The following is a 27,351-nucleotide window of genomic DNA, read 5'->3' as shown; positions in this document are numbered from 1 at the left end:
ATCTGTTCAACCGAATTTTTCTCCCAAAAAGACCATTCATTGATACGATGTGTGGGAAGTGGCGCCGTTTTGTTGAAACCAAATGTGGCTGAGATCACCTGCTTCAATTTCAGGCATCGAGTAGTTGGTTATCTTGGCGCGATAATGGTCGCCATTGACGGTTACGCTCTCACTGGCATCATTTTTGAAGAAATATGGACCGATGTTTCCACCGGCCCAAAAATCACACCAAACCGTTGATTTTTCTGAATGAAATGTCAGCTCTTGAACCTCTTTAGGTTGCTCTTAGACCCAAATGCGGCAATTTTGCTTGTTTGTATACACATCGAGCCAGAAATGGGACTCATCGCTGAACAAAATTTGGATCGAAAACGTCAGATCTTCTTGGAACTTTTCAAGAGCCCATAAAGCGAAGCGATATCACTTGGGAAGGTCAAGCAGCTTTATTATTTTGTACGCTTTCAATTTAAGATCTCGACATAAAATACGCCAAGTCCTCCCATACGTCAATCCGTGTTGCTGCGAACGGCGCCGAATCGAAGTGAGTTTTCGTAATAAAGTTGAACGATTTGTAAACATTGTTCAGGCGTCTTTTCACGATGAAATGTCCAACAATACTGAATAAAAATAACATGACAAATTGACACGACTCACTCGTGATCTGTTAGAAAATGCTATTGAGAAAACCACCTTTTCATGGAGCATCTGTTATAATAATATAAATTTTCATTATTGCCATCAAAATAGGTCGTTGAGCCATTGCAACTATTTATTCGTTTTTTCGCGGTTTCTGCTAATTTTTGCAGCGCCATCCACTAGATGGTTGAACAGTCTCGAAGTCATCGGTAGCAGTATCTCGACAACAGAGTCTAGCATTGAAACGCTTCATACCCAAAACATTAACTAAAATGTGTTGGGTCGATGCAGAAAATGTTGATGCTGAGATCCTCTGCTATCTCTCTGATTCTAACACGACAATTTTCAAACAATATGTCTTTAACTTTTTCGATGTTATCGATTGTTTTGTGTCACGCAAATACTTGTGTTCGTGATAGAGTGGACTCCCTGAAAAAGGAATATAGGAGAGCACAGCGAAAAATCTCTAAATAACTATTGGTCCTAAAGACGTTCATAAGTAGTTGGCGTTTTCCTGCAGGGTATCCAAGCATCTTAGCGCGGCCACCTACTGTAGTCGTCGAGGCTGCCGCTTTTGACCTTTTGTGTGGTTATTTAAATGCTTCAAAATTTACCGAAATGTTGTGGCTAAATTTGCACCGCCAGCTGGGCGCTGCTGTACGCTGAGTCCCCGCTGCAACATTATATTACGCAAATTGGTATTTACGGTAGCGCTGTGGGCTGCTGATGAAGCTGAACTTTGAAGTGTGGGAACGCACTTTTGTGGTTGGCGATCAACTGTGAGTCGTTCAAAGGGGGCATAGTACATATGTATGTGTTGTTGTAGCTACATGAAATTGTTACACATATGGTATAGATAGAATGGTTAAACTGGTGGGTGTCTGATAATTTGTGATGTGGTTGGCAATGTGGTCAATTTTAGTAACAAGTGAGCGACTGAAATACTATAAATAATTTTATTTGATTTCCAATATATTTATTTATAATATTACTCAAACGTATTGTCTACATTAAACAACCATGGCGAGCATGTTTGCATTACAAAATCCGACAGCGGCACGACAAAGTCATAAATAAATGGCTCGCAAATCAACAGTCGCTCCAAACACCAGACTAAACATGAAAATAATCAAAAAAAAATATTTAATTAACAAATCCAATTGCAACTAAGTCCGCTTGCATCACAACCGAAAGAAATGAAATCGACTTGAATTGCATGTGACACATTACAACTGAACACACGCTGAGCGCGGCGAGATGTCATGCAACTAACGTCGCACCGACATCACGTGGCGCTTACAAGTACCGAGCCATAGCACCGCATCGAGCTCACTAGCCGCCAAGCTACATAGTAAAAGCCAATTCTGTTCGCCGTGTCACCCGGCTAAGCTAATAGTTATTTAGGTTCAGCATTTTTTTCAACACGAATTGGGTCTTGACGTCCAAAGAATCGCCGACAAGCATTATAATTCCGCCAACATCTATGTATGTGTGTGTGTGGCATCTAGCAAATATGCTTGGCCTCCGTGCAATTCATAGAAATTTATTTTGCATTCGATAAATCACAAAGATATACGGAATACTTTGCGCTACGATTATGTAATGCCGCAAGACCACATGCAACACCACGTAGCCACTTACATTTACTTAGCGGCGGCGGTGCTAATGTGCGCTTACCGGCCAGTCGTCCAGGCAATTGTTTCGAATCTCTTATTCTCCCTTTTGGATTATGCACCCATTTGCGTCTCAAATTTTCTTACTTTCTGTCAGTCGGTCAGACAAACTTTGTTGCCTCGTTAGCATGCAACGGCGGCGGTTTGTGGTGGCAATGATCGTACCATGCTTGCCGCACAGTGGCGCGTTGTTGAGAGAAACTTAGATAAAGATGGGTGTTACCTACTTTTGAACTGAAGAAAGTCTTAGAATAATGTATTTTTTGAGGATAGACGTCTACCTCAGTTGAAGCTCAGCAAACCGTTTTATCCAAAAAGGGTGCTCTTTAGCAAATATCTAATTCTAAACTTGCAAAACCTATAAAATACACTCATGTGTTTGACATATCTAAGTCTTGATCTGGGTTTCAAAGTTTATCAAAGCTTCACCGATAGTTGAGTCTATATAACCGAAATGGACCCAAATTTTTATCAAGCAAATGACTGTCGAACGCATTCCAATTCCATTGTCTGACAGCTTACGAATTTTGATTTACGGATATTGGCCAATAACTCAAAAACCTCGTTTACTGCTGTGAAAATTCTAGAATAGTAAAAGTATAAAGACTACAAAATTTCCAACGTTAAAAGCCATAAACCCTGAACAGACATGGAGTTCGCTTATACAGTGATAAACTCTCTATCTCCTTCTTCTTCTTAATTGCCGTAGACACGTAGACAAGTATCCTCTGGGTAGCCTAAGAACATCCGTTTGAAGGCAAGCTAAAGTGAGAAGGCGAAACATCCCCTACATAGGGTTGTGCGCTGGGTTTGGGGCCCGCCACGTAAAAAGACATCCCCAATGACAAGAAACAACAAGCCTCGGATGAGTGACCCCTCTTTAAATGACTCTCTGTCTCCAGTTTAAGGAAATTGTGGCATAGAGAGAACAACTTTTCAGTTCTCAGGAAATTTATGGACATCCAACAAGCGTCTTCTCCTTAGTTACGTAACTTTATCGATATCATCCGACAGCGTGGCTTTTGTGGTTGTGCAGAGATAGCTTCGGAATTGTTTAATATCGGATCAAAGTTTGTGAAGACTTTCACAGGTACCAACAATGTAGAGCCCGAACTCTGGAGATTCCAAATGTTGATGCTTGGGGATATGCTGGAGATCCAAGAACATGTGGACAAAGTTTGGACTAAACTAGTCTCGAAGTTGTGCAATGTAAAATGAATAAATGACAAGGCGATCATTAATAGCCTAAAATGGCGAAGATGCAATCTTAGCACTCGCATATGAAACTCAGTAGAACTTGAACCTGAAAATATGGAAGTTCAAAAACTCTCTTTGCTCAAGATATTCCTACACAATTAAGAACTACGGCTAAGGTTGGTGGTGGTGTAAACTATGGCGAACTTTCCATCAGCTCCAATTTTAGGCCTCTTGATCACTGCAGCGTCTTCGAAGCAGAAAAACTGATTCGGAGTGCAGCCTTTTCCTTTAGAGTGAAAAGACATCCACACTTCTTCTCTATAACATCGACTTATTTAATGATTAGACTGGGTTGAGCCTGGCCACAGCGGTATTGCAGGAAACTGTAAGGCTGATGAGCTTGCCAGGACAGGTAGTTCAGTCTCAATAACTGCGTTATAAGAGCGGGTAAGAGCTCCGTTGGCTTCTTATGATTCACTACTAGACTGTTGGGACGCACACAAGCACTAGTCGTAGAGGTCCTTCTGGCCGAGGGTAAACCGTAAGAGGTACAGAAAGCTCTACGCTATCAGAAAGGGCCATTGGTTGTGCGAAATCTAATTAGACACTATACGAGCGGGATTCGTGCACTAATATTGAATATCTTACCGGACGCCAGCTGCATCAGCTGATTGAAAGAAGATAAGATAGAATCATCTCAACACTACCTCCTCGAGTGTCTCACTTTTGCCAAGTTAAGACAAAAATATCTCGGCCGTAACGGTCGAACTGTGTTTCCCCCGCAATGCTGCGAGATCAGCCATCTGAACCAACGTAAGAACTACGGCTGAAAACTTCGTTTCTGCATCATGCGAACTTTCATAAACATCAGATCGGAAAGATCTCTAAAAAAGTATATTTAACCAGTGTTGCGCCTATTGAATAACTTTCCATCACTTTTTGAAAACAGCACACCAACTTTGCTACACATTCAATAGCATTCACGTAATGATCATGGGTTGCGCGTGCAAAAGCGTCGAAGAATTGTGCATAAATGAGCCAACACGAATTTTGAATTCAAATTGAAATGGTCTGCAAAAAAATGCTTGTTTGTTGTGCAGAAATGGCAAACACTTGGGTTTGGGTGTTCGCATTGCTGGACGTCGTAATGCACCAGAAGCCAATTGAACGGACTGGATAGTCAGTAATAAATAGTCGGATTCCTAAAGGCGGTATATCTCCATGGCGTAGTCTAGCCGATGGGAAAAATTAAGCGTACAGCAAACAGACAGACGGACAGCCGACAAGTAACTGCACAGACAACTGGACGTTCAAGTCAACTCACTGCCTGGCCTGCATACGATTGCAAAGCAGCTAAACAGCTGGAAAGAAACAAGAGAGTACTTCGTTTAGTTGGGCTAAGTTATGCCAAGTCCAATCGTTTTGAGCTGCGCTGTGAGTGCCATACGTTTTACTGGTGTGGCCGCTGAATTTGTAGCTTTTCCTGCTTTAGTTGCGCTACAATTTAGATGGCTGCGCTATTTTATACAACGATTATCTGATAATCTGGCGATTTTTATTTTATCTTAATATACTTATGTCCGCAAAAGATTGTGGTAATTTAATTTATTTTCCTTAATTTCCATAATTCAGACTGCTTAATGCATACTTAAACAAAGATAAGGTGTAACTATTACAATATGTTATCTATAATTTTTACAAATGTTGTGAAAGGAATGGAAATATTCCATGTAGTTAATATAGACAGCGCCTGTAATAAAGTGCGTGATAGGAAAGATAACTCAAGCTAAAAGTCTCCATTGTTTCGCACATAACAACGAACAGATTTTGATGGATTGGTGATTTGAGGTTTTATGTACTTGATACCTTACTGAAAAATATTTAACTCTCCAACTTGTATATGATAGTCCTGTAAAAGTAAAGGCTATCATTACCATCGCCTAAGAGAAACGATGGGCGCCTTATAGTAAAAGAATCATTGAACCTCTCGAATTCTAGTACAGGTGTCTTATACCGCAGATATACATAATTAATTGTCGGAGCTGAAACTACCAGTTCCAGTACTAGCGTTTCTCGGAATAGAACAATCGTAAGGAGACATAACGCGCTAGAAATTTCTAACATGAAAATATTGGAAAATAGGACTATATCCACTAAAAGTTTTTGGCAAAACCATGAATATTAATACCGTGAACTCATTCGAAAGCTTGCGTTTAAAATCAATCAAAATTTAACATTACTTTTTATACTCTCGCAACAAAGTTGCTAAGGGGAGTATTATAGTTTTGTTCACATAACGGTTGTTTGTAAGTCCTAAAACTAAAAGAGTCAGATATAGGGTTATGTATACCAAAGTGATCAGGGTGACGAGTAGAGTTGAAATCCGGATGTCTGTCTGTCCGTCCGTCCGTGCAAGCTGTAACTTGAGTAAAAATTAAGATATCATGATGAAACTTGGTACACGTATTCCTTCATAAGAAGGTTAAGTTCGAAGATGGGCAAAATCGGCCCACTGCCACGCCCACAAAATGGCGGAAACCGAAAACCTATAAAGTGTCATAACTAAGCCATAAATAAAGATATTAAAGTGAAATTTGGCACAAAGGATCGCAATAGGGAGGGGCATATTTGGACGTAACTTTTTTGGAAAAGTGGGCGTGGCCCCGCCCCCTACTAAGTTTTTTGTACATATCTCGGAAACTACTACCGCTATGTCAACCAAATAGAGTCGTTTCCTTCAGGCATTTCCATATACAGTTCAAAAATGGAGGAAATCTGATAATAACCACGCCCACCTCCCATACAAAGGTTATGTTGAAAATCACTAAAAGTGCGTTAACCGACTAACAAAAAACGTCAGAAACACTAAAGTTTACGGAAGAAATTGCAGAAGGAAGCTGCACCCAGGCTTTTTTTTAAAATTGAAAATGGGCGTGGCCTCGCCCACTTATGGACCAAAAACCATATCTCAGGAACTACTCTACCGATTTCAATGAAATTCGGTATATAATATTTTCTTAACACCCTGATGATATGTACGAAATATGGGTGAAATCGGTTCACAACCACGTCTTCTTCCAATATAACGCTATTTTGAATTCCATCTGATGCCTTCTCTGTATAATACATATATACATTAGGAACCAATGATGATAGCGGAATAAAACTTTACACAAATACGGTATTTGAGCTGAGGTATCCCTTGTGGAAAAATTGTCGTGATCGGACTATAACTTTTCAAGGTCCCTGATATCGAACACGAAGAATTCAGTGCCTAACCTAACCTAACCTAATTTTTCACCGAAAATATCGGTAAATCTCTCAGATATTTTCATGTTATTCAGAGGGCATCATTTTTATATTCTCGCAACAAAGTTGCTAATACCGGTATCTCGATTATCACTTTATCATGCGAGAGTATAAAATGTTCGGTGACACCCGAACTTAGCCCTTCCTTACTTGTTAAATATTTGGATATCTGGAAGATAATTGGTTGGGTCGTTGAAAAGGGAGACGCAGGACCGCAGGTAGCCCTGCTTAGATCATCATTAGGCTCATTGCGCCTCTGAATAGTAACCTTCTAGGAACTCAGTAGATTTGATAAAAAAAAACGTGATATTTTTGTACACTGCCCAATGTCTTTTAAGTTCGAACTTTGGGAGCCGTGGAATATATTTCGTCGCAACCGGCTGAATACTAGGCATTCATCGATTAATGTTCCAGAGTCTCATCATTCTCCACGCAAAACTCCACATTCCGGCCACATTCATGACCACGACAATGTTACTTACTTTTCTTTTGCCTAAAAGCAGAAGTTTTTTGATATGTTCACCACCAACACTACCCCAAAGTGTCTTTGTGGTATGATCTATGTTCCAAGTCCTGAGGTGTTCCTCTAACGTCCATTACGTCAAACAAGCGTTAAAGGGATCAATGGGCTAGAGCAGCTTAGGGGAGTTGCACTCCTTTAACTTCTACTGTGATAAAGACCTAAAAGACTGAATTGTAGCAATTTAGTTTAAAGCGGCTTTCTGTATAGATTACTGCAAAAGAAACCCGCTGCAGAAGCAGGAACCCTTTCATCTTTTCATCCATCAGAGAATACATATATTTCCCGTCATTAACTGCACCGATAGCAGAGCTGCAAAAAGCTAGTCAAGGAGTGTATGACATAATTTCCAGTAGCCTTCAAGTTACTTGCATACTAAACTTGTCTGCGTGGCTGGCCACTGCGGAATCAACGGAAATTGTAAAGCCGATGAGCTTGCAAGAAAATGCACCCATACTCAATTTTCCGCATAATGTGAACGAGCAGAAGCTCCCCTGTCTTCGTGAATTTGGACGCTGGGTCTACGAGCTTCGCGGGAGTTCAGAAAGACTTTGGTCACCAGCTTTTGTGGGGTTGCAAAAGCCTTCTGACCCAGAGTGAAACGTAAAAGATCCATAGAACTATTACCAGTTTCCATGAGAACAGTGCAGAAGGGGGAAACAGCTAGACACGTTCTTCTCAACTGTCCAGCTTACGCCAGACTAAAATTGAAGCATCTCGATTGCCATATTTTTCACGAACCAGCCGAATTGGCTGTATATTATTGATATTATTCTTCTTAACTGGCGTAGACATCACTTACGTGCGCCAGTCGTTCTTCTTTCCCCACCATTACCATTCGGACGACATGACCTAGCCAGCGTAGCTATTGTCACTTAATTCGCTGGATTATGTCAATGTCGTCGTAAATCTCGTACAGCTCATCGTTCTATCGACAGCGGTATTCGTCGTTGCCAATGCGCAAAGGACCATAAATGTTCCGCAGAACTTTTCTCTTAGAAATCGTAACGCTGACTCATCAGATGTTGTCATTGTCCATACCTCTGCATCATATAGCAGGACGGAAATGATGAGAGCTTGTAGAGTTTGGTATTTGTTCGTTGGGAGAGGAGTTTACTTTTCAATTTCCTACTCAGTCCATAGTAGCACCTGTTGGCAAGAGTTATTCTGCGTTGGATTTCCAAGCTGATGTTGTTGTTAATCCTGGTTCCAAGTTAGACGAAATTATCTACGACTTTGTAATTGATATTAGTTCATTTATATAGCTGTCTAAGTGGAATTGTTTATCATATATAAATTTTGAGCCTCGCTCTTTAGGTACACCCTAATGTATGCTGCATTATAGTAAATGCCGTTTATACAATTTATAACGATTTTCGCCACTTGGCCATATCTCCCACAAGTTTTTGTTTCTATTATCAACTCAAATAACTTTTTTAGTGAAAAATGGAGTCAGTTTGTGGTTATGCAAATCTTTCGAATGTCCAAACACACATTTACAATGCGTATAATTCGTTAAGCGCAACATATGTATATAGTACTCGTACATATGTACATATCTACATGTGTATATAGATGTAGTTTGTGCACAGCAATGTGTTCATTTTAGGCAAATAATTTTGAAAATTAATCACAGCCATAAAATCAATTGCGTGTTCTAAATTTGCACTAGTTTATTTGCAGCCAACTTATGCATATGTGTATGTAAATCTGTACATATGTGGAAGCGCCATGCGGCGTTACAAGCTCCAACTAACTTTGTTGCGTTGCGTGCTTGGCTGGACAGCGGCACAGAGCTAGCGGAATATGTGTAATTGTTGTTCGAAAATCGATTAAGTCACAGCTGAAATAAATGTGGCGCCCAAACAGAAATGCGCGCACTAAACGCTGACATAACTATCCGCCAGTGGACTTCATATGACTAAATCCATACGAGGGCGGTCCGACAAATAGCCGAACTTCAGTGTATTGCATTCTCGTAAACAGTTCCTGTCTAAATTTTAGTCGAATCAGACCCGCGGTTTGGTTTTCACCTCAAGGAATGTGTCCGAAAATTTTAGGAAACTGAAAAAGTGCAATACTGCTCGATGGTTCGGTTCTTGTTTTTGGAGAGGAAATCGCGCAGTGAAATCATGGAGCCCTTGGTTGCTGTATACGGTGACTGTTTTTTTTTTTTTTTTCAAAGGAGACCATCAAAAATTAGTTTAATCAATTACAAACTGGTCACAGGCTGTCTTTTGAAAAACCACAGTTGAAAAATGCCACCACGGAGAATGACGTGATCAAAGTCAACTAACTCCAAACCCGAGTGAGTTTCTACTCTTTTTTGTGATCGTCACTGAAGCAAAGATTCATTGATGGACACCGGAGCCCTAGGAACAGTTGAAACCGTGGACTTCACTCGATTAACCTACTCCGGAGAATACGAAGACTGTCCTTTTTTTGTGATCGTCAGTGAAGCAAGGATGCACTGATAGCTAGAGGTTCACAGATAGACACCGAAAACCTAGGAATAGTCGAAGCAGTGGACTTCAATACGAAGAATGTCCTATCGGACTAAACCCACTACTTCGAAAAGACGAAACATTCACAGGATATGCCGACTTATTGAGCTGATTTAAGTTTTCAAAGTTAAAAAAATGTCACTCGCCAATGTTGTCATTGTTATTATAGCAACAGGAAACATTACTGAAGTAATTTCGAGAAATGTTCGAGTTGACAAACCTTGGCCGGATAAAATTCCGGGTCCGTTCCGCTGACTTATATCCGACTGTTGTGGGAACGGTTCACCCGCCCTCAGTAGTCCAGCCTTCGGCTAACCATGAGACATAACCGAAAATGATTCTATCCGTCTGAACAAATTTATGATAGACATAAAGCACTTTGTCGATTTATGAGGGTCTTATGATCACTTAAATAGGAGTTTTAGGTACCACAACGCACCGGCGCCCTAAGCTGTCCAAGTGGGATCCCTTTTAAGATCGACCTTTCAACCTAACCTAACTTCGGCGATCGAAAATTTGAATGAAACAAGGAGATTACCGCCGCCACGGAAGCCTACTTTAAAGGTTTCCTTCAGAAAATAAATTTTGGGACGGGTTAAAGATGTTGAAGCATCGCTGGGACAAATATAACGTTCTAAACGAAGACTATGTTGAGAAATAAATCGCCATATTCTCCAAATTATCAGTTTTCCTGTTTTGCGTTTGAAATCTTATTGCTTATCGAACCGCCCTAGTATGGCCATTCATCCGCGCAACTAACTGTGCATGCCGATTGAATCGGCCGACCATTCGAAGTGTCAGGCGTTTTATAAAAGCGCCATATTTCTTCTTCTCTTTGCTATTCGCTCGTGCGCATTCGTCAAGCGCCATGTCCAAAAACCGAAAAAAAACGCAGAATCATATTCCAGGTAAATGCGCCGGCGCTGGGTAGGCGTAGTCACAAACTTTGCTCCAGTTAAAGTTAATTTTATTTATTTAAACAACTTCGCTGCAGTTCGGAGCGGTATATTTGTCTTTAGTTGTGTGTGTGTGGGTCAGCAGGCCGTATGAATGCCTTTCACTCGCAACCGTTAGTAACAGGATTAGCGGTGCCCAGCAGTAGTGGCTGCCTGTGTAACACATCGCTCGCTTTTGACAGATGAAAGATTAAAAAGCGAAAACAACAAAAGCAAATACACTAAAATAACGGCGAAATGTCGGTTTGGCCGACAGTTGGATTTATTAGAATAGTTGCTGCCACACTTAACCAACGCTTACGATACTGTTATATGCTCAAGTCTATACACACACACATACCCATGTGCACCTTCATTTGCGGCAAGTAAAAGCATTTTTTAATATTTATGTGTTTCACTTACATTACGTAATGCGGCGCGTATTTTCTATTTAAGAAAAAATAACAACAAAATTGGCATCGTTTGCCTGCTTTCGGCGTACAAATTTAAGCGAGAGCGTGCCACCGAGCCGAATTCCACTGCTGGCTAATTGACCGCCCCTTTAGTCGGTTGGGTTGTGTCTTGCTCTGCTTCTTATTTAACATAAAACAAAAAAAAAATTGAAAATAAAGTAAGAAGCGGCAAAACTTGGCCAGCCAAATGAATTTTAATCGATTTAGTGCCATAAATAACGGTAGTCCAGTTCGGCTGTTGTTTACACTATCCTTTTAGCGCTCAGGTGAGTTATGCGTCTGACAATTCAAGCAATTCAATTCAAAGCGCAGAACCAAAATTCTAGTTATAGGATTTATTTCGGAATATGCATGTGTACAAATGTTTGTATTTTGGTGTCTAAAATGTAATATTACATTACTTGCCGGTATTATGCACATTCTTAACTACTTAATGGATCTACTCTTATTTGACGATGACATCATCTAATGATTCGGCGTTACGAGATTCTGAAAGAAAGGTTCTGCGGAAGATTTATGGTCCTTTGCGCATTGGCAACGACGAATACCGCAGTCGATGGAACGATGAGCTATACGAGATATACGACGGCATTGACATAGTTCAGCGAATTAAGAGACAGTGGCTACGCTGGCTAGGTCATGTCGTCTGAAAGGATTAAAACACTCCAGGTCTGAAAGTTTTCGACACAGTGTCCGGGGAAAGTAGAGGAAGTGGAAGATCTCCACTCTGTCGGAAAGAATAGGTGGAGGAGAACCGGGCTACACTTGGAATATCCAATTGAAACCAAACAGAGGAAGAACGATTGGCGCGCTGTTGTAAACTCGGCTATAACTGCGTAAGCAGTTTCAACGTCAATGAAGAAAAATAATCTGCTGGAGTCTAAGCAGGCCCAGACACAGCTGCTGTTATCACATGTAGCTCATATATGTAAATTCAATTCTGCTAAACATCAATAAATAAATGTACTTTTTGAAATGTTGCACAAACACTCTTATGTGAACTATAGTTGGTAGGCAAGTAGAATGGCTGTCTAACGACATCCCTATGCCTTTAGGAGGCTCAATGTGATGCCACCAGAACTGAAACTCTCTGAATCACCCCGTGCTCCTGATGAAGTTCATCCGTATGAAAAGTTTTAGCTGTGCAGCCTCCGAGACGTCGTCAAGAAACCCCCGACCGTTAGTTGCGATTTTTTTTTACTATATAGAGCCTTACATTCCCATTGTAGATGCTTTATAGTCTTCTCCTCTTCAACCTCTTGACAGCTTCAACAAACTGCTTATGAGGCAGTGACCTGTTAGCCTCTACTAACGTTCTTATATCATTCCATTTCTTCTTCTTCTTCTTAATTGGCGTAGACACCGCTTACGCGATTATAGCCGAGTCAACAACAGCGCGCCAGTCTTCATTCCATTTAAATTTTAATAAAAAGCAAATGCGCCCCATATTTCATTCATGCCACGTTTGCCTGCTTCTTATGCAAGTCAGGGTTGATCAGCTATGTGTGTTTAAACCATATTTGCAGATTAAATGTCTATAAGTAGCCAACGGAATATGTATACTTGTAAAGTCCCTCTTTTTCGGAGTATAATAATAGTGTAGTATCTATTCTGACTTGTTCATCTGCTTCACAGTTCCCAAGGTTAACACTAATTCCTGGAACCCATTGCACATGTATCGTGATGTTAGATTCACTAAGAGATCAAGACATTATTTCACTAACTTTATAGTTTCTAAAATCTGGAGTAATGGGTAGAAGCGGGAACTTTCTAAGTATCATAGAATGCCTCTGTTACTGGGGGCTAAAAAGAGGATTTCCTCAGTCTAAGAGCCGACTTCGCTGCAATTTGCTTAGAAAACAAATCTGTTGGCAGTAAGTATAAAATTACGTTTAGTGCCTGGCTTTTCGTTTTTCTGATGTAAATACTAGCTGCTCTCTGCATGAATCCCGATCGAACAGTAATCCAGTTAGAACTCCTACAAACCAACTCCCATTGAAAGGTAGACCTTTCTGAGAAGAAAGAGTTTTCTGGCCGATTAACCAGAAGGACCTTGCGATTGGTAGCCGACCAGGGCTTGCAAACGGAGCTCCTACCCGTTCCAATTGCGCAGTTATTAAAACTGAAGTACCTACCCTAACAAGCTTAGCAGGCTTACAGTACCCTGCAATACCGCTGATCTTAGGTACCCAAAACAGTCTATTCAGGTAGTAACTTGAAGCAAGAGATAAGAAGAAAGAAATCTTATTACAAGTCTTGAGCGCAAATTTAGCGAGCTCAAAGCTAATATCACTGCTCTATTAACGAAGTGAATAGTCATCACTCTGAAGGCGGCTGCGCACTGAAGCAATAGATCCACTACTATAATACTCATGGCAGCCATCTCACTTTGGAAGACGCTGGAGTGGTCAGTACGCCTAAAACTGGGGCTGATGAGCAGATGGACAGCTGATGGAAAGTTCCCGACGGTGTACTCCACCACCAGCCCTCCCCGCAAGCTTTAATCCTTCCAGCTCATTGCTTCTAGGAGGATTAAGGATAGCACAATCAAGTGGTACACCGACGGCTTGAAAACGTTGAATTGGTGCAGGAATCGCAGGACCACGCACAAACTCTCCATACCTATGGAAAGTTTTCCGATTGTTTTTCAGGCAGAAGTTTTTCCCATAAGTCGGTGCATAGAGATTATACGAACTGGAGCAGGAGTGTAGATAACAGCTGAATATCCTAGCGGAATGTAACCAAGTGCACCGATCGAAATATTAGACTTAATCAATATGCTAGGTGAGCCTTTGTGATTTAGGAGAGGGCATAACAGACCTAAGGTCGCGATGCAATCCTCGTCTTTTAATCTAGTTTTGGAAAGAAAGATAGTAACATACAATGTTCTAGAATTTATGTCTGTAACCGCAAAGTCTTCTTATAATATATTCAACTCTAATGGTCATATGATTTTGTTCTATTTCTTTTTATATCTTATTCTTGACAAAGTATTTCAAAAAATGCGACTTTGTAGATCAGATGGATCATCACCTAACTTAGGACCGTCAGACCACGTACATTTACGAAGTGTTTATCGAAATTTCCCGACCTTAAGCACATCTATTCAGTTTTCAGTTGCAGACATTCTTCGGAACACTGTACACACCCAATACGTTCTCTGCTAAATTAATCCAACTAAATATTTGCACATAACAATTTAAATACCCAACGGATAATTGCTAAATGCAGTTAAATGTCTCGAAATAAGGCTTTAATTGAGACATTATTCAATTTAAGACAATTTCCACAAAAAACTAAACAACAACCACGAAGCAACCATTTATGGTGTGAAGTGGTGCTACGTATACCTCTGCATGTTCTAATTTTAGGCAAAAGCACAGTTAGGCAGGCAAACACGGTTGCAATCGCCGTTACAGGTGCCGGCTGCTACAGTTACCCAATGACAGTTGATTGCTTTTCTGAGCTGATTGCTGCCACAAATGTACATACGTATGTACACGCCACTGTAGCTGTCTGCCGGTAGTGTCTGGCAATTCGCTCGAATCCGCATGTGGAGTACCTTTAATGAGCACCAAAATTGTCGTTTTAATTTATAATGTTGTTACAGTTTTTGTCAGCTCCGCGCACGAGTGACTGTTTCGCAAGAAACGAGAAAAAGATTTACCAACCGCAAAGAATTGTACAAGGATCATTGACCATTGTTGATCAAGAGGTATTTTGGTTATTTGCACAAACTGAAAATTTGCTTCAGAATTTATTATCGACTGCGTGTCCAGTGTACAAAGGCTGCTTATACCCAAGCGGTGCGTGGTGGCTCAAATATGGATAGTTAGTAGATGATTATCTGCCAATTCCACAAAATACAAAGAAAAACCTTCTTGACCCACAATACTGGCTTGGCTACCACTTGTTCATCGCGATTCAACCACGACCTTTTCGCTTGGTTATGTCGTAAATGGCCCACTTTTCATGACCAGTAGTTATTCACTTCCGAAATGGATCGATTTTTTTGCGATTCAGCTGCGAATGGCAGAGGGAAATTTGAATGGAGTAGCTTAGGCATCAAAATTACCGGAACGCAATCGACGAAACCAAAATTGAGCATGTTAAAGGCCGTCACAGTATTAGAGAAATGCTGCATTATGTTTCTTAACCAGGAGCATACAATCCTCACTATGTACGTTTTCGATACTGGACATCAAGAAAGATCCTGTAGAAGTCCGAGAGTGCGGTACTCTGACATGTCTGTGCCTTCCTCAACTGCATCTTGCTACAGCCAGGCGACCATATCGGAGCTGCCTAATTTATGACCGGCCAGTCGATTGCTTTGTAAGTAGCTAGCAACGTCTCTTTGCTCTTGAACCAGGTACTGCCGGTCAGCGACTCAATGATATTGTAGCGGCTAGAGGATAGGCGTTCATTTGCGAACGTCATCGACTCTAGTGTCCCACGACAATATCGTTCATTCATCAGTGTAAACTCAATGGAATCTCCTTTAAGTCTTTGTCAAAAGTTTTTAACAAGCCCAACCCTGCTAGGATCATTCTCTCGTAGGGTAATTTTTGATTGAGATAAGAGATTATCTGGGCGTTGATGACCCTAAGTGCTGCGTAGTTTACGGAAATCATGTTTGCGATTAACTACATTCAAATGGTGTGTGAAAAAAGGAATAAATCAAAGCCTAAAGCTTCTACACTACTGTGAAAAGGAGAGTTACCTGACGATAAGACTTCCCTAGGTTAATAGGTTTTGGTAACGGGACCTCTACTCCGTTTTTCCACATATCGGTATGCGAAGAGTGGTTAGAAACAAGTTGAGAACCTCGTTGAGATACTTTACACCCGTCGATCATAGCAAACTTAAGCATCAATATGTTTATGCCGTCATGGGTAAAATAATAATAAAATTAGATTAGATTATCACATGAGGATTGCGCCGCGACCTTAGTTCTATTGTTCCCTCTCCTAAGTCACAAAGACTCACATAGCCTCAACATATTGATAGAGTCCGATATTCTGCTAGTTGCTAGTGAGGCGATGCGATCCCTATTTGGAAACATGGATCAAAGGGCCTTAATCCTGCGTCAGCACACTACTGTGCAGTCGATTAGCAGGTGTTCTAGTGTTTCAGGTTCCCTGTCGCAGAACCGGCAGTTTACCCAAGAAGATAAAGCCATGTTGTGTAAATGCTTTTTCAGCTTGAAGTGGACAGTGTAAAATGCAACCTGTAGCCTTAGAGGAATTGATCTTATGGATGACACCTCGGATCTGTTCATCGGTGATAGCAAGTATTGCGCAGTTTTTTGGAGTTTTGCGCCGCTTTGGATAACATAACCTTTTTCCCTATCTTAAGAATGATTGGGTGAAGATAATTGGGTGTAAACTGCATATTAGAAAAAGGAGTGTTGCCTGACTGCATTTTCTATTAAGAATTTTAATTTCTCACACTGAACGCGCCAAATTATTGTTGTTTTGTTTTTAAGTTAAAATAATTTGTAAAATATTACCGTTATAATAAATAATATACTTTGTAGATAAGCTATTTATAAAAAGTAAACGGAAAAGTTGTTTAAAACCTTACTTTATTAAAGAATAAACCAACCGCGTCAGATTTCCTTCATACCATATCAGCTGGCAGCACTGCTTTTATTTATATTTCTAACAATGCCGCGCAAAAACAAGAAAGTTTTAATATCGTCAAATACGACCAAAAGTAAAGATATTTCTCTAAAGTCGCCTATAAAAAGTCAAAAAACTAACCAAAACCCAAGAGCTTTACGCTCTTCAAACTCAAATATCAATATAGAAGCAGCAGGAAACATAACAGCTGAGCATTTTACCCAAACCAAAACTGTGACTGGCAGACGCACCAGAAGTGGAAACAGTAAAACAAATACAATGGAGGATGTCGAGGCAGAACCCACTGCTAGGAGGCGTAAAACCACTGATGAAAATAATGAAAATGCAGAGGATGGTGACAAAATACCTGAAAAAGTAGGCCGATTAGAGACCAATGGGCTGAAGGAAGCAGAAAGTTGTGAGAAAATTGATGCTGAACAGGTAACCGCAAACGAACTGATGGTGGTGGATAAAGATAATGAAAGTATGGAAGCAGCAAAATGTGATGCAGCTGTGGGACAGTCACCTGCAGCAGAAGTAAATTCCAAGCCAAGTGAAAATGTGCCAAACAGTAATGAGAAACCCCAAAATGAAGCTACAGAGGCACAAACGCCCACTGAAACAACAACCAACAAAGAAAGCAAAACTGCGCACCGAACAGACTCCATAGATAAGCTGACCACGTTGTTCTCTAATTTATATCTGAATTCAGTGCAACGGCTGTGCTTAGAGTTTCCGCCACGCTGCGCTGAGGATTTGGTGTACTGTCGCAAACAACACTACCAACAACGTTTCAGTGAAATGGTCAAACCAAGTGAAGCGCGTTTAATGCAGCTACGCTGTACATTAAAGCAACAACGCTATCTATCATTTCTGAATCTTGCTTTGGATATGTGTCAGCGACATGAATTTCCTGGCGAAGACACCTTCACCAACTTAATCGAATTAATTTTGGTGTGTTTTATAATAAATTAATATTTTGACTGAAATTTTTTGTAAAGTTATTGTATAATATTTTTACAGAGTCTCAATCCGAAAGCTGGTGACGCGACATGCATACACACATACCACAAATGTATTGAGCTATTTAACTATATGGTGCGTACATTTCCGCCTTGTTGGCGCGCAACGCACCCCGCTTATATTGGCTTCTTTCAACGGCCGTTGGACGCCGAAAAATTGAGCAACAAATCGAAAGGCAGCGACAAACGTTTGTCTAGATCGAAGAAAGTTTTCGACATAATACTCGATTTAACCGAAATCATAATCAATGAATGCAACACCGAGGAGTTATGCAGGTCTGTTGAACCTAGCACACCAACTGTGAAAAATAAAGGAACTGCAGGATTAAGTGTGTCGGAAACACCGGAGAGTGAACTCTATGACCACCGCAAGTGGGAAGAGCGCGACACACACTTGAATACATTCACAGCGCTTAAGCCGACAGTGCGTTTGGAACGTTTATTCATTGTTTTGCGTTTAATTTTGCAAATACTCGAAAATGACTTCGTCATGTGGATGTTGCATCACTATAGTAAGGATAAAAATTGGTTATTCTATAATGACAGCCGACCGCTGGCGGTATTTGTGTTGGGCATCGCAGAGGAAGCGCATTTAAGTGATTTGGGACGACAGCTGTTCCTGCTATTCGCATTGGGTGTAAATAAGGGACTCAATATATACTATTTGAAAATACTCGAGGTATGTCATTTGTGTAGTGTGTGCGTTCTTGAAATATTTTTTCTTATTGAACTTTTTATATATTTTTGCTACAGCGCTATATCTCGCTGCTGATGGTCATTAGCAATACGGCTGACATCGAACACACTGTTTTGGGCGTAAAATATCCGCGTCTCGGCCCAAATACCAAGCAGGTCATATACGATTTCTTTCGAAAATTCAAAGGTTCCTATTTTTGTTTTTTTTTTATGGTGTTACAAATTTTTCATATAAACACTTTTGTTTACAGATCGCAATTTGAACTCTTCAATTGGCAACTACATCAACGCCATTGATGTGCTGCGCATACCATATGTGCGCTACACATTCATCGATCAATTTTTGCAAATGTTTGGCTTTTTGTATGCCGAGGAATTTTCGCCCGAAAAAGTGTTTAACTACATACGCAAGAAGCGTTGGTTGAAACATAAGAAACAAGCCGAACTGCAAGCTGCCATGGAGGAGGCTGGCGAAGTTGTAGATGAAATCTCTTGCGAGCAACATCTCTCACTACTACTGGAAGCGCTGAAAGCATACTGCAAATGGCATGCTTCGAAAGAATTCATGCAAATCATACTGAATAAACGTAACGTAAGCAGTTTGAAGATCACCGCACATTCAGTACATTATACGCCCATAGCCTATGGTGGCCTTCTAAATTTGGCGCGCATGGAGAATGAAATACATACATTGGAGAACAAGCTGCGTAAGACCGTGCGTGTGGCGAAGCCTTTGATCGATTTGAAACTCATGGATATTTGCATTGATCAGGACTTGCGTATAAAATATCGCACCGACTTGAAGTATTTACACGCTTTGCAAATCAAAGTGGCGGAGCAAAGTATCGCACATCCAGAAGTCGACTTCAGCGATTGGCAAACGTTTCTGCTTGACTTTAAAGTGGATTAATTTGTTTTGTGTTTTATGTATTGTTTTTAATACCGTATTATCCCAGTTAGCCACTTTTTTTTGCTGTAGTTTAGGTGCTAAGTTTAAAAATATAATATAGATTTTCTTATAAGTTTACCTACCTTTTTGATGAACTATGCGCTGCCCAAATATATAACTGTATATTTGTAACTTGTTCCTGGCAAATTATTGAAAAAAGAATAAACACATTTTTTTTTTTTTGATTTTATGACAATTTTTTGTACACTTTTTCTGCGCCTTAAAACATACTATTTACTTTATTTGTATTATTTTGTTCATCTTATGAATTTATATCGCTTACTAATCATATATTTAATAATTATAACATTTCTTTTGCTGCATTTACTATATCTTGTATTCAATACAATATCTTATATATTTGTTTCTTGGCTTATTATCATTGGTATAGTATACAGAATCATTTTGTAGAGGCTACTTTTGAATGTCGAACGAAATCGAAGTTTTTTTTAACACAATTTGTTATTGTTTTTTCGAAAATAAAATTTATTTTAAAATGTTATGTTTTTTTTTGTTAAAATAATTAAATTTTTATTAAAAAAATTATTTTATAAACTATTTTGATTTTTTATTGAAAAAAGATTCTATTTTATCGGAAATGAAAGAAAAACGAATAATTTTTTTTTTTCAACAATATAAAATAAATTATTTTTTTAAATTGAAAAAAAAAATGTTAATTTATGTATATTTTGCTTTTTTTATTGAAAAACTAATTGTCACTTGAAACAAAATTTATTTAACATACACACATTTATATAAATTTATAATCGTGTCATAGTTTTGTAAATTCGTGTTTGCTTTATATTTTGTTTATTTTTTGTTTTAATTCTGCTATTTACATGCAAGTCTGCAAGCCTTGGAAGTGCAACTGCGCACTTAGCGCAAATACATAGCTGTAGATATGTATCTACGTATATATAGTATGTATATCCATCATATATTTGTTTGCACTTATAATCGACATTGGTTTTCTATTTTTTCTAGTTTAGCAACTATAATTTCAATTTTCTTCTTCGTATTTGAAAGAAATTTATATATACAGCTTAAAAAAGTTAGTTTTAAAAATTAAAAAAAATATGGGTTTTGGTTTTTTTTTTTTGACTCAGAATTTATAAACATTTGCATTCCAAAAAAAAAATTTAAAACAAACATAAACACGAAAAATTAAAAAAAAATTGTCTTCAAATTTTTTATTTTCAAATTTTTTTATAATTTTTTGTATTTATGGACCCAATGTTTGCTTTACAAAAAAAGAGACAAGAAAAATTTAAAAAATAGAAACGAATTGAATTTTGTATTTAAATATGAGTATGTATGCCACGAAGCCAGAATATTTTAATATTGAATATGAAATCTACAAAAACAAAAATAAATAAATTAAAATTTCTTTTACTTTTGTTTATACATATTTTGAAAATAATTGTTGTTGTTATTGTAAATAAGATAAGGAAGAATGAAAGCAAAAATTTTATGAAAGGTAAGCTAAAAGGTATTAAAATTTTCAATCTAAAATAAATAATATTTTTTCCTTGTAAGTTTTTCAGACTTTTTGAGCCAATTCGACAGAAAGATCATCAAAATTAAAGTTATTAAACTATTACACTGGATTTTATCAAAAATTGGAAGTGATTATTTTTAATAAAAAAAAATATATATACATACATATTTATGTATGTATGTAAAATATATCGCTCAAAAAATAAATTTTTAGTCAAAAAAACAGAAAAATACAAATAATTTTTGTTTCGTAAACAAAAAAATTAATAATAAAGATAATATTTTTTTAGACTAAGCAAAGCAGACCATCAAAATTATCATTTTTTCTAATTTTATTGGTTATTCAAAAAAAAAAAAAAACCAAATACAAATGATGTTTTGCAAAACCAATTTTTTGTACAAAAAAGTTGAAATTCTTAAAAAAAACCTAAAAAAAATGTAAAAGGATGTGTGAAAAATGTGTGCTTATATCAAAATTAATTTTTTTTAAATTTTATTTTTTATTTACAGAAAAATATTAATAATAAATAAAAAATATATTTTTTTTTGCCAAAAAAACGTAATTTCTTTTGTCAAAATTATAATTTCTTCTAATGTTATTTTTTATTCAAAGAAAAATTCAAATTATATTTTTTCTGATAAAGAAAATTTTGAACAAGATATTGAAATGCTTATGAAAAACCTGATCAAAGATTTTTTTAAGCTACGAAAAGTAATTGTTTTTGTCAAAAATATAATTCTTTCTAACATATTTTATTTAAATACAAAATACAATTTTTTTTTGAAATTTTTTAATTTGAATACGAATGAGAACATACTTTAAAGTGGAAAAATAATTGTATTTGTCAAAATATTCGAATTTTATTTTTTATACAAAGAAAAATACAAATGAGTTTATGAAATAACAAAATTTTGAACAATGCTATTGAAATGTTTATGAAAAAGCTAAAAAAAAGCTTGTTTTAGACCATGAAAACAACTGTTTTCGTTAATATTATAATTTTTTCTAATAAAAAAAAATGAAAATGATTTTTTTTTTGACAAAAATTTGACATAAGAAAATTTTAATTGCATACAATTTCATTTTAAAAATTATTATTTAAAACTATACTAATTTTTTTACTATTTTCCACTTTATAAATATATTTTTTTCAATCCAGATTATCAAAATATGTGTAAAACTAAGCCGCATTGTTAAAAAAAAAGTTTATTAAAAAAAAAAAATAAATTACATATTTATATGTATATATGTATATGGATTATACACAATAAAAATAAATTATAAATTGTTTTATATACACTTTCTTTTTATTTATGCAATATTTTATAAACCAGCTTTTATAACTTATTTTTATTTATTAATTTGTTTTAATACATTTCATGTACATATATTTATCTGGAATACAATGTCTATGCGCAATTGGTTCTACCTGATTGACTTTTTTCCTCACATTGCTTGCCACACAATTTATGTATAATTGATTTAGCTTGAATTTGTTATTTCAATACTTATTTTGCATGTGATTTTGCAACTATATTTAAAAACGTCGCTACTGCACATTGTTTTTGTTATACATATACATATATATACTACCTGTATTACGTTACATACATACCTTATTTATCCGTTTTTCTTTTAATTCAACTTTTTTTCGGCGATGCCTACAAATTTGGAACTTTTTTTCCGACCTTACACTTCTCACCTGCGTAAAAAGTCTATGCCACTAACCGCTATGCTTGTATTGTATGTGTATACTATATATGTAGTTAATATATTACATACACATATGTTTACTTTTATGCTATACTATATCCCAAAGTAGCACATTTATACAGTTATAAATACATTTATCAGCTATTTGTATTTAATATTTTATGCTCACTAGATACATACTTATATGGTATGTATGTATGTATGTATATGCTACGAATAATCAGAATACATTCATTACTACATTTTCTACATCCTAATTAGGCCATTCGTTTTATTTCAATTATATTTATATTTTTTATATATTTAATTGTAATTGCTTCGCTCCAAAATAGCTGTATAAATTCTAATTGCTTAAGCTTATCTCACTACTTGACCTTATCTTGCTCTTTTTTTCGAATTATTATCATTTTTTTACAAATAAATCAAAGCCACTATAAGCAAGAGCTCTCAAGATGTTAAAAATAATTTTTTTTAAATAAAAAAATTAAATAAATAAAAAAAATTGAAAGACTTCGAGATATACATACATACATATGTATTTCAAAATAAAAATCACACCAGAATGTAAAAACAAAATATTTCAAAATTATTCTATTTCAATATCAAATATTTCAAAATTAGTTTTTTAATAATTAAAAAATCTTTCAAATAAATAATTTCAAAATCAAAATCAAACAAAAAATTAAAAAAAAAGAAATATTTCAAAATAAATTTGTTTAATAATTAAAAAATCTTTCAAATAAATAATTTCAAAATAAAACCTTCTAAAATAGAAATATTTTCAAATTAAAATCAAATAACAAATTTCCATAAAAAAATTTAAAAAATTTCAAATAATAAACTCTTCATAAAAACTTAAAACAAATATTTTAAAATAAAAATAAAAAAAAATTTCCAAATAAAAAACCATTAAAAAAATATCAAATAAAAAACGTAAAAAAAATATTTCAAAATATAAATCAAAATGAAAACTTTCAAAAATAAGTTGTAAATAAAAATCAAGTAAAAATTTTAAAATAATATGCATAAAATGACAATAATTTAATTATTTCAAAAAATTATTTAGAAAAAAAATCAAATAAAACATTTAAAAAAGATGTATGTGTATATATCAAAACAAATTTGTTTAATAACTAAATAAACTTTAAAATAAACGTTTTCAAAATAAAAATTGTAAAATAAAAAATTTTAAAATAAAAATAAAATAAAAAATTTCCATAAATACTTAAAAAATAATATATTTCAAAATAAAAAATGGCTAATATAATAATAATTTAAGACACTTGCAACAACTTTTTCATTAAAAAAAATTTAAAAAAATATATTTCAAAATAAAAAACAATAAAAACAACAAATAAAAAATTTATTTTGAAATAAAAATAAAAAAATAATAATATTTTCAAATAAAAAATGTATTTCAAAATTAAAGTAAAAAAAAAATATTTCAAAATAAATCAAATAAAAATATTAATAAATTAAATAAAACAATTTAAATCAACAAATATATATTAAAATTAATAAAAAATTATATTCAAACACAAACAAAAAAGTTCAACTGAAATCTTTTCAAACAACTCTGCAGCATACACTTGCTTAAATAACTATAAAAATAACACACTCAGCATTAGCATTTTTTGTTTAACTATTTATACATTTTTTTAATATTTTATGTTATTTTTTTTCATTTTATCTAAACTTCAAATAATTTTTTTAATAATTTTCTTTATTTTGTATCTAAAATAGCACTAACATCTTTGAATTACAAATTTTGCGCAATTTGAACAGCACACTTGAGTAATTATTCCTGTATATAAGTAAGTACATATGGTATATATTTGACATGCTTCACTTCTTCCGTTATTTTTTTGTTTTTCTTTTATATTAGCAGCTTTGTTTTTAAGTTTTTTTTTGTTATTTGATTTTTTTTTACAATTTTAGCGGCTCACACAAGCTTACTGATTTACTCTGCACAGCTTTCGTATACTTTGGGCTTAAAAATATATATACAGATATATGTATTTTATGTTTATATATTATTATCTTTTGTTTTTGCTTTTAAAACGGAAACTTTGTGATGTTTTGGAAATAATTTTTTAAAAAAGTTAAATAATATTTCATTGTTTCAATGAATTTCAACAAAAACTTTCGGATAGTATTGCCACAGCCGTCACCGATTGTATTTCTGCAGTATGTACATACATATGAATATAAAAACGCGAAAAAATGTATATTTTTTATAAAATAAATATTATGTTGTAAAAAAAATAATATGTATGTTTATTTTTTTTAATAAAAAGCTAAAATAATTATATTTTTTATTAAAATTTTCATAAAAATGTTTAATTGAATAAATTTTTTTTTTGAAAACTAAATAATAAATTTAAAAAAAAATAGTTAATAAAATGAAAAAAGTTAAATTTTCAAATCCACAAGTTATTTAAAACTTCAAAAAAGCTTGAAATAGCGAATTTTGAAGCATACTTTTCAGCGTAACATACCCCATCGTGTTCTGGCATTTTAGTTTACGTAAACGGAACAGGCCCGATTTATATTCGAAAGAGAATAGTCCATCACTCCCACAACTTTTTGGAAATTTTCGTTCTAGCAGCAACAACAACAACACACTTTTTTCAATTATATTAATATATCATACACACTGTATGTTTTGCAGATTATTTATTCCAACAAAATGTTCTAGGAAATTATTTAGCGCCGTTAAATATGTATGTAAGTTATAAAAAAAATATTTTTTTAAGGCAAACATTTTTTTTGATAAATTTTCGAAAAAGTTTAAAACATGGAATAATACACAAATATGAACTTATAGTTTCTTTCTTGTTTTTGAAATATTTCCAAATAAAGTTATTTGCAGTATTTTTCAATCCAAAATCTTTAATTTTTTTACCAGAAAATATTTTACTTACAAATTTGTTTATAATATTTTTATAAAAGAAAATTACTAAAATTACTAAAATTGTACATAAATATTGGGTAGTTGAAAAAGTCTTTTCGTATTTCTAATCAAACCCAATATTAGATATTAAATTATTAATTTTATAAACAAAATTTTTTCCATACAAAACCAAAATTAATTTCAAAAATATCTGCATTTCCAAATAAAATTATTTGTATTGCTTTTGAATTGAACAAGTTTAAGCATTTTTTCATAGCAATTTTTTTTATAAAATTTTTTTTTTTATAAAAATGCTATTTTTATGCAAAACAACAAGAGAAAAACAAATTTAATTTCAAAAATTTTCGCATTTTCAAATAAAACTATTTTCATAATTTTTGTATTGAAATAGTTTATAATTTTTTACAGACTTTTTTTGGTATAAAAATAATAGATATTCATAAAAAAAATTTGTAAAAGAAAATTATGATTTTGCAAAATCAAATTAAATTTCACAACATTTAACCGATGCAACAACAACAAAATTATCCGTATATAAACCAACTTGTAATGAAAATGTCCGGGTCTTCGAAAGTATAGAAAAATAAATTAGCTCTCAAGTACAAAAAGAGATTCCGTCCATCTTCATATTCCTTAGCACTAGTTACGAATGAAAAAAATATGCTCTCCATCATTAAAAAGTATTCAAAAAGGGTTCTGGCATAAGCAGGTTTTTAGAAAAAGATGTAAGTTTTCATAACTTACCTAAAAGTATGCAAAGAAATTTAGAAAAAATATGTCTTTGATGTGAAGCAAATGAAATACGCAGTCTTTATGCATTTTCTACAAAAAAATTTCGAAAATTATTACTAAAAAATCAATTAAATGCATTCTTATATACATTTTTTACTTTAAATGTTGAAATTTACTTTTTTGAAATACTTTTTTAGTAGTTAACAAATCCACTCGATCAAACGATACATAAAAAATTATCGATCGATACAAAAAAAATAATAATAAAAACAAAAAAAAAATAAAAATAAAAAAAAAATTAAAAAAAATAAATAAGTATAAAAATGATTTAAAAACAAAAAAATAAAAAAGTTAAAAAAATAAATAAGTATAAAAATGATTTAAAAACAAAAAATATGTATAAAAATAAAATAAAACAAAAAAAATGTTCAACAATGCACTCGTGCCTTCAAATATTCATAAAATTTCATGAAGTCGCCATCAATTTGCAATTTTAAAACAACGTAGGCTACCATAAACAAAAATATCACTAAAAACAAAAAATAAAATTCTGCCCAAATCCAAAACAAAAGTAATTTCCAATTTTTGCGCTGGACTTAATTTCCAACTAAAATAGAATTCTGCCAGCATCGAAAACATATTTTAATATTTTTCCACTTGATTATTGCGCCAGAATCCAAATCCTAAGTAAAAACCAAATTTTCTAATATTTTTGCTCCAAAACTTAGTTACGGAATAAACGAACACCCAAGTGTGCAGGAAGTGTGCAATCTTTGCATGTAAGATTTATAATTCCTCTAATTTTTGCGCTAGGGCTTAATTTCCGCATAAAATAGTATTCTAACAGAATCCAAAACATAAGCAAAAATCAAAATTTTAATATTTTTCTCTATTTTTGACGTCAAAACATAATTTCCGAATAGAACACAATTCTACCAGAATCCAAATCATAAATACAA

The 27,351-nt window shown here is 34.8% G+C and overlaps 2 protein-coding genes across 2 annotated transcripts in view; one reads left to right on the top strand and one right to left on the bottom strand.

Moving 5' to 3' along the window:
- LOC126760985 (heat shock protein 23-like) overlaps positions 1 to 27,351 on the bottom strand; it is a 450,653-nt gene that overhangs the window by 369,376 nt on the left and 53,926 nt on the right. The window lies entirely within an intron of this gene.
- Positions 16,804 to 20,037, top strand: LOC126760956 (uncharacterized). The gene is made up of 4 exons (XM_050476781.1): positions 16,804 to 17,822; positions 17,892 to 18,569; positions 18,644 to 18,773; positions 18,838 to 20,037. The coding sequence occupies exons 1-4, from the start codon at positions 16,914 to 16,916 to the stop codon at positions 19,494 to 19,496; spliced, it is 2,376 nt and encodes a 791-aa protein (XP_050332738.1). The 5' UTR covers positions 16,804 to 16,913; the 3' UTR covers positions 19,497 to 20,037.

This window comes from Bactrocera neohumeralis, chromosome 6 (assembly GCF_024586455.1).
Source record: "Bactrocera neohumeralis isolate Rockhampton chromosome 6, APGP_CSIRO_Bneo_wtdbg2-racon-allhic-juicebox.fasta_v2, whole genome shotgun sequence".
NCBI lineage: Eukaryota > Metazoa > Arthropoda > Insecta > Diptera > Tephritidae > Bactrocera > Bactrocera neohumeralis.
Note: the sequence above shows the minus strand (reverse complement) of the source record. Positions and strands in the feature narration are given on the sequence as shown.

What these genes read in the sequence shown, in the direction of transcription:
- LOC126760956 (XM_050476781.1), top strand. Translation starts at nt 16,914, where the DNA reads ATGCCGCGCAAAAACAAGAAAGTTTTAATATCGTCAAATACGACCAAA. An exon ending in ACTTAATCGAATTAATTTTG is followed by an intron (nt 17,823 to 17,891) that starts GTGTGTTTTATA and finishes ATATTTTTACAG; the next exon opens with AGTCTCAATCCGAAAGCTGG. An exon ending in ACTATTTGAAAATACTCGAG is followed by an intron (nt 18,570 to 18,643) that starts GTATGTCATTTG and finishes TTTTTGCTACAG; the next exon opens with CGCTATATCTCGCTGCTGAT.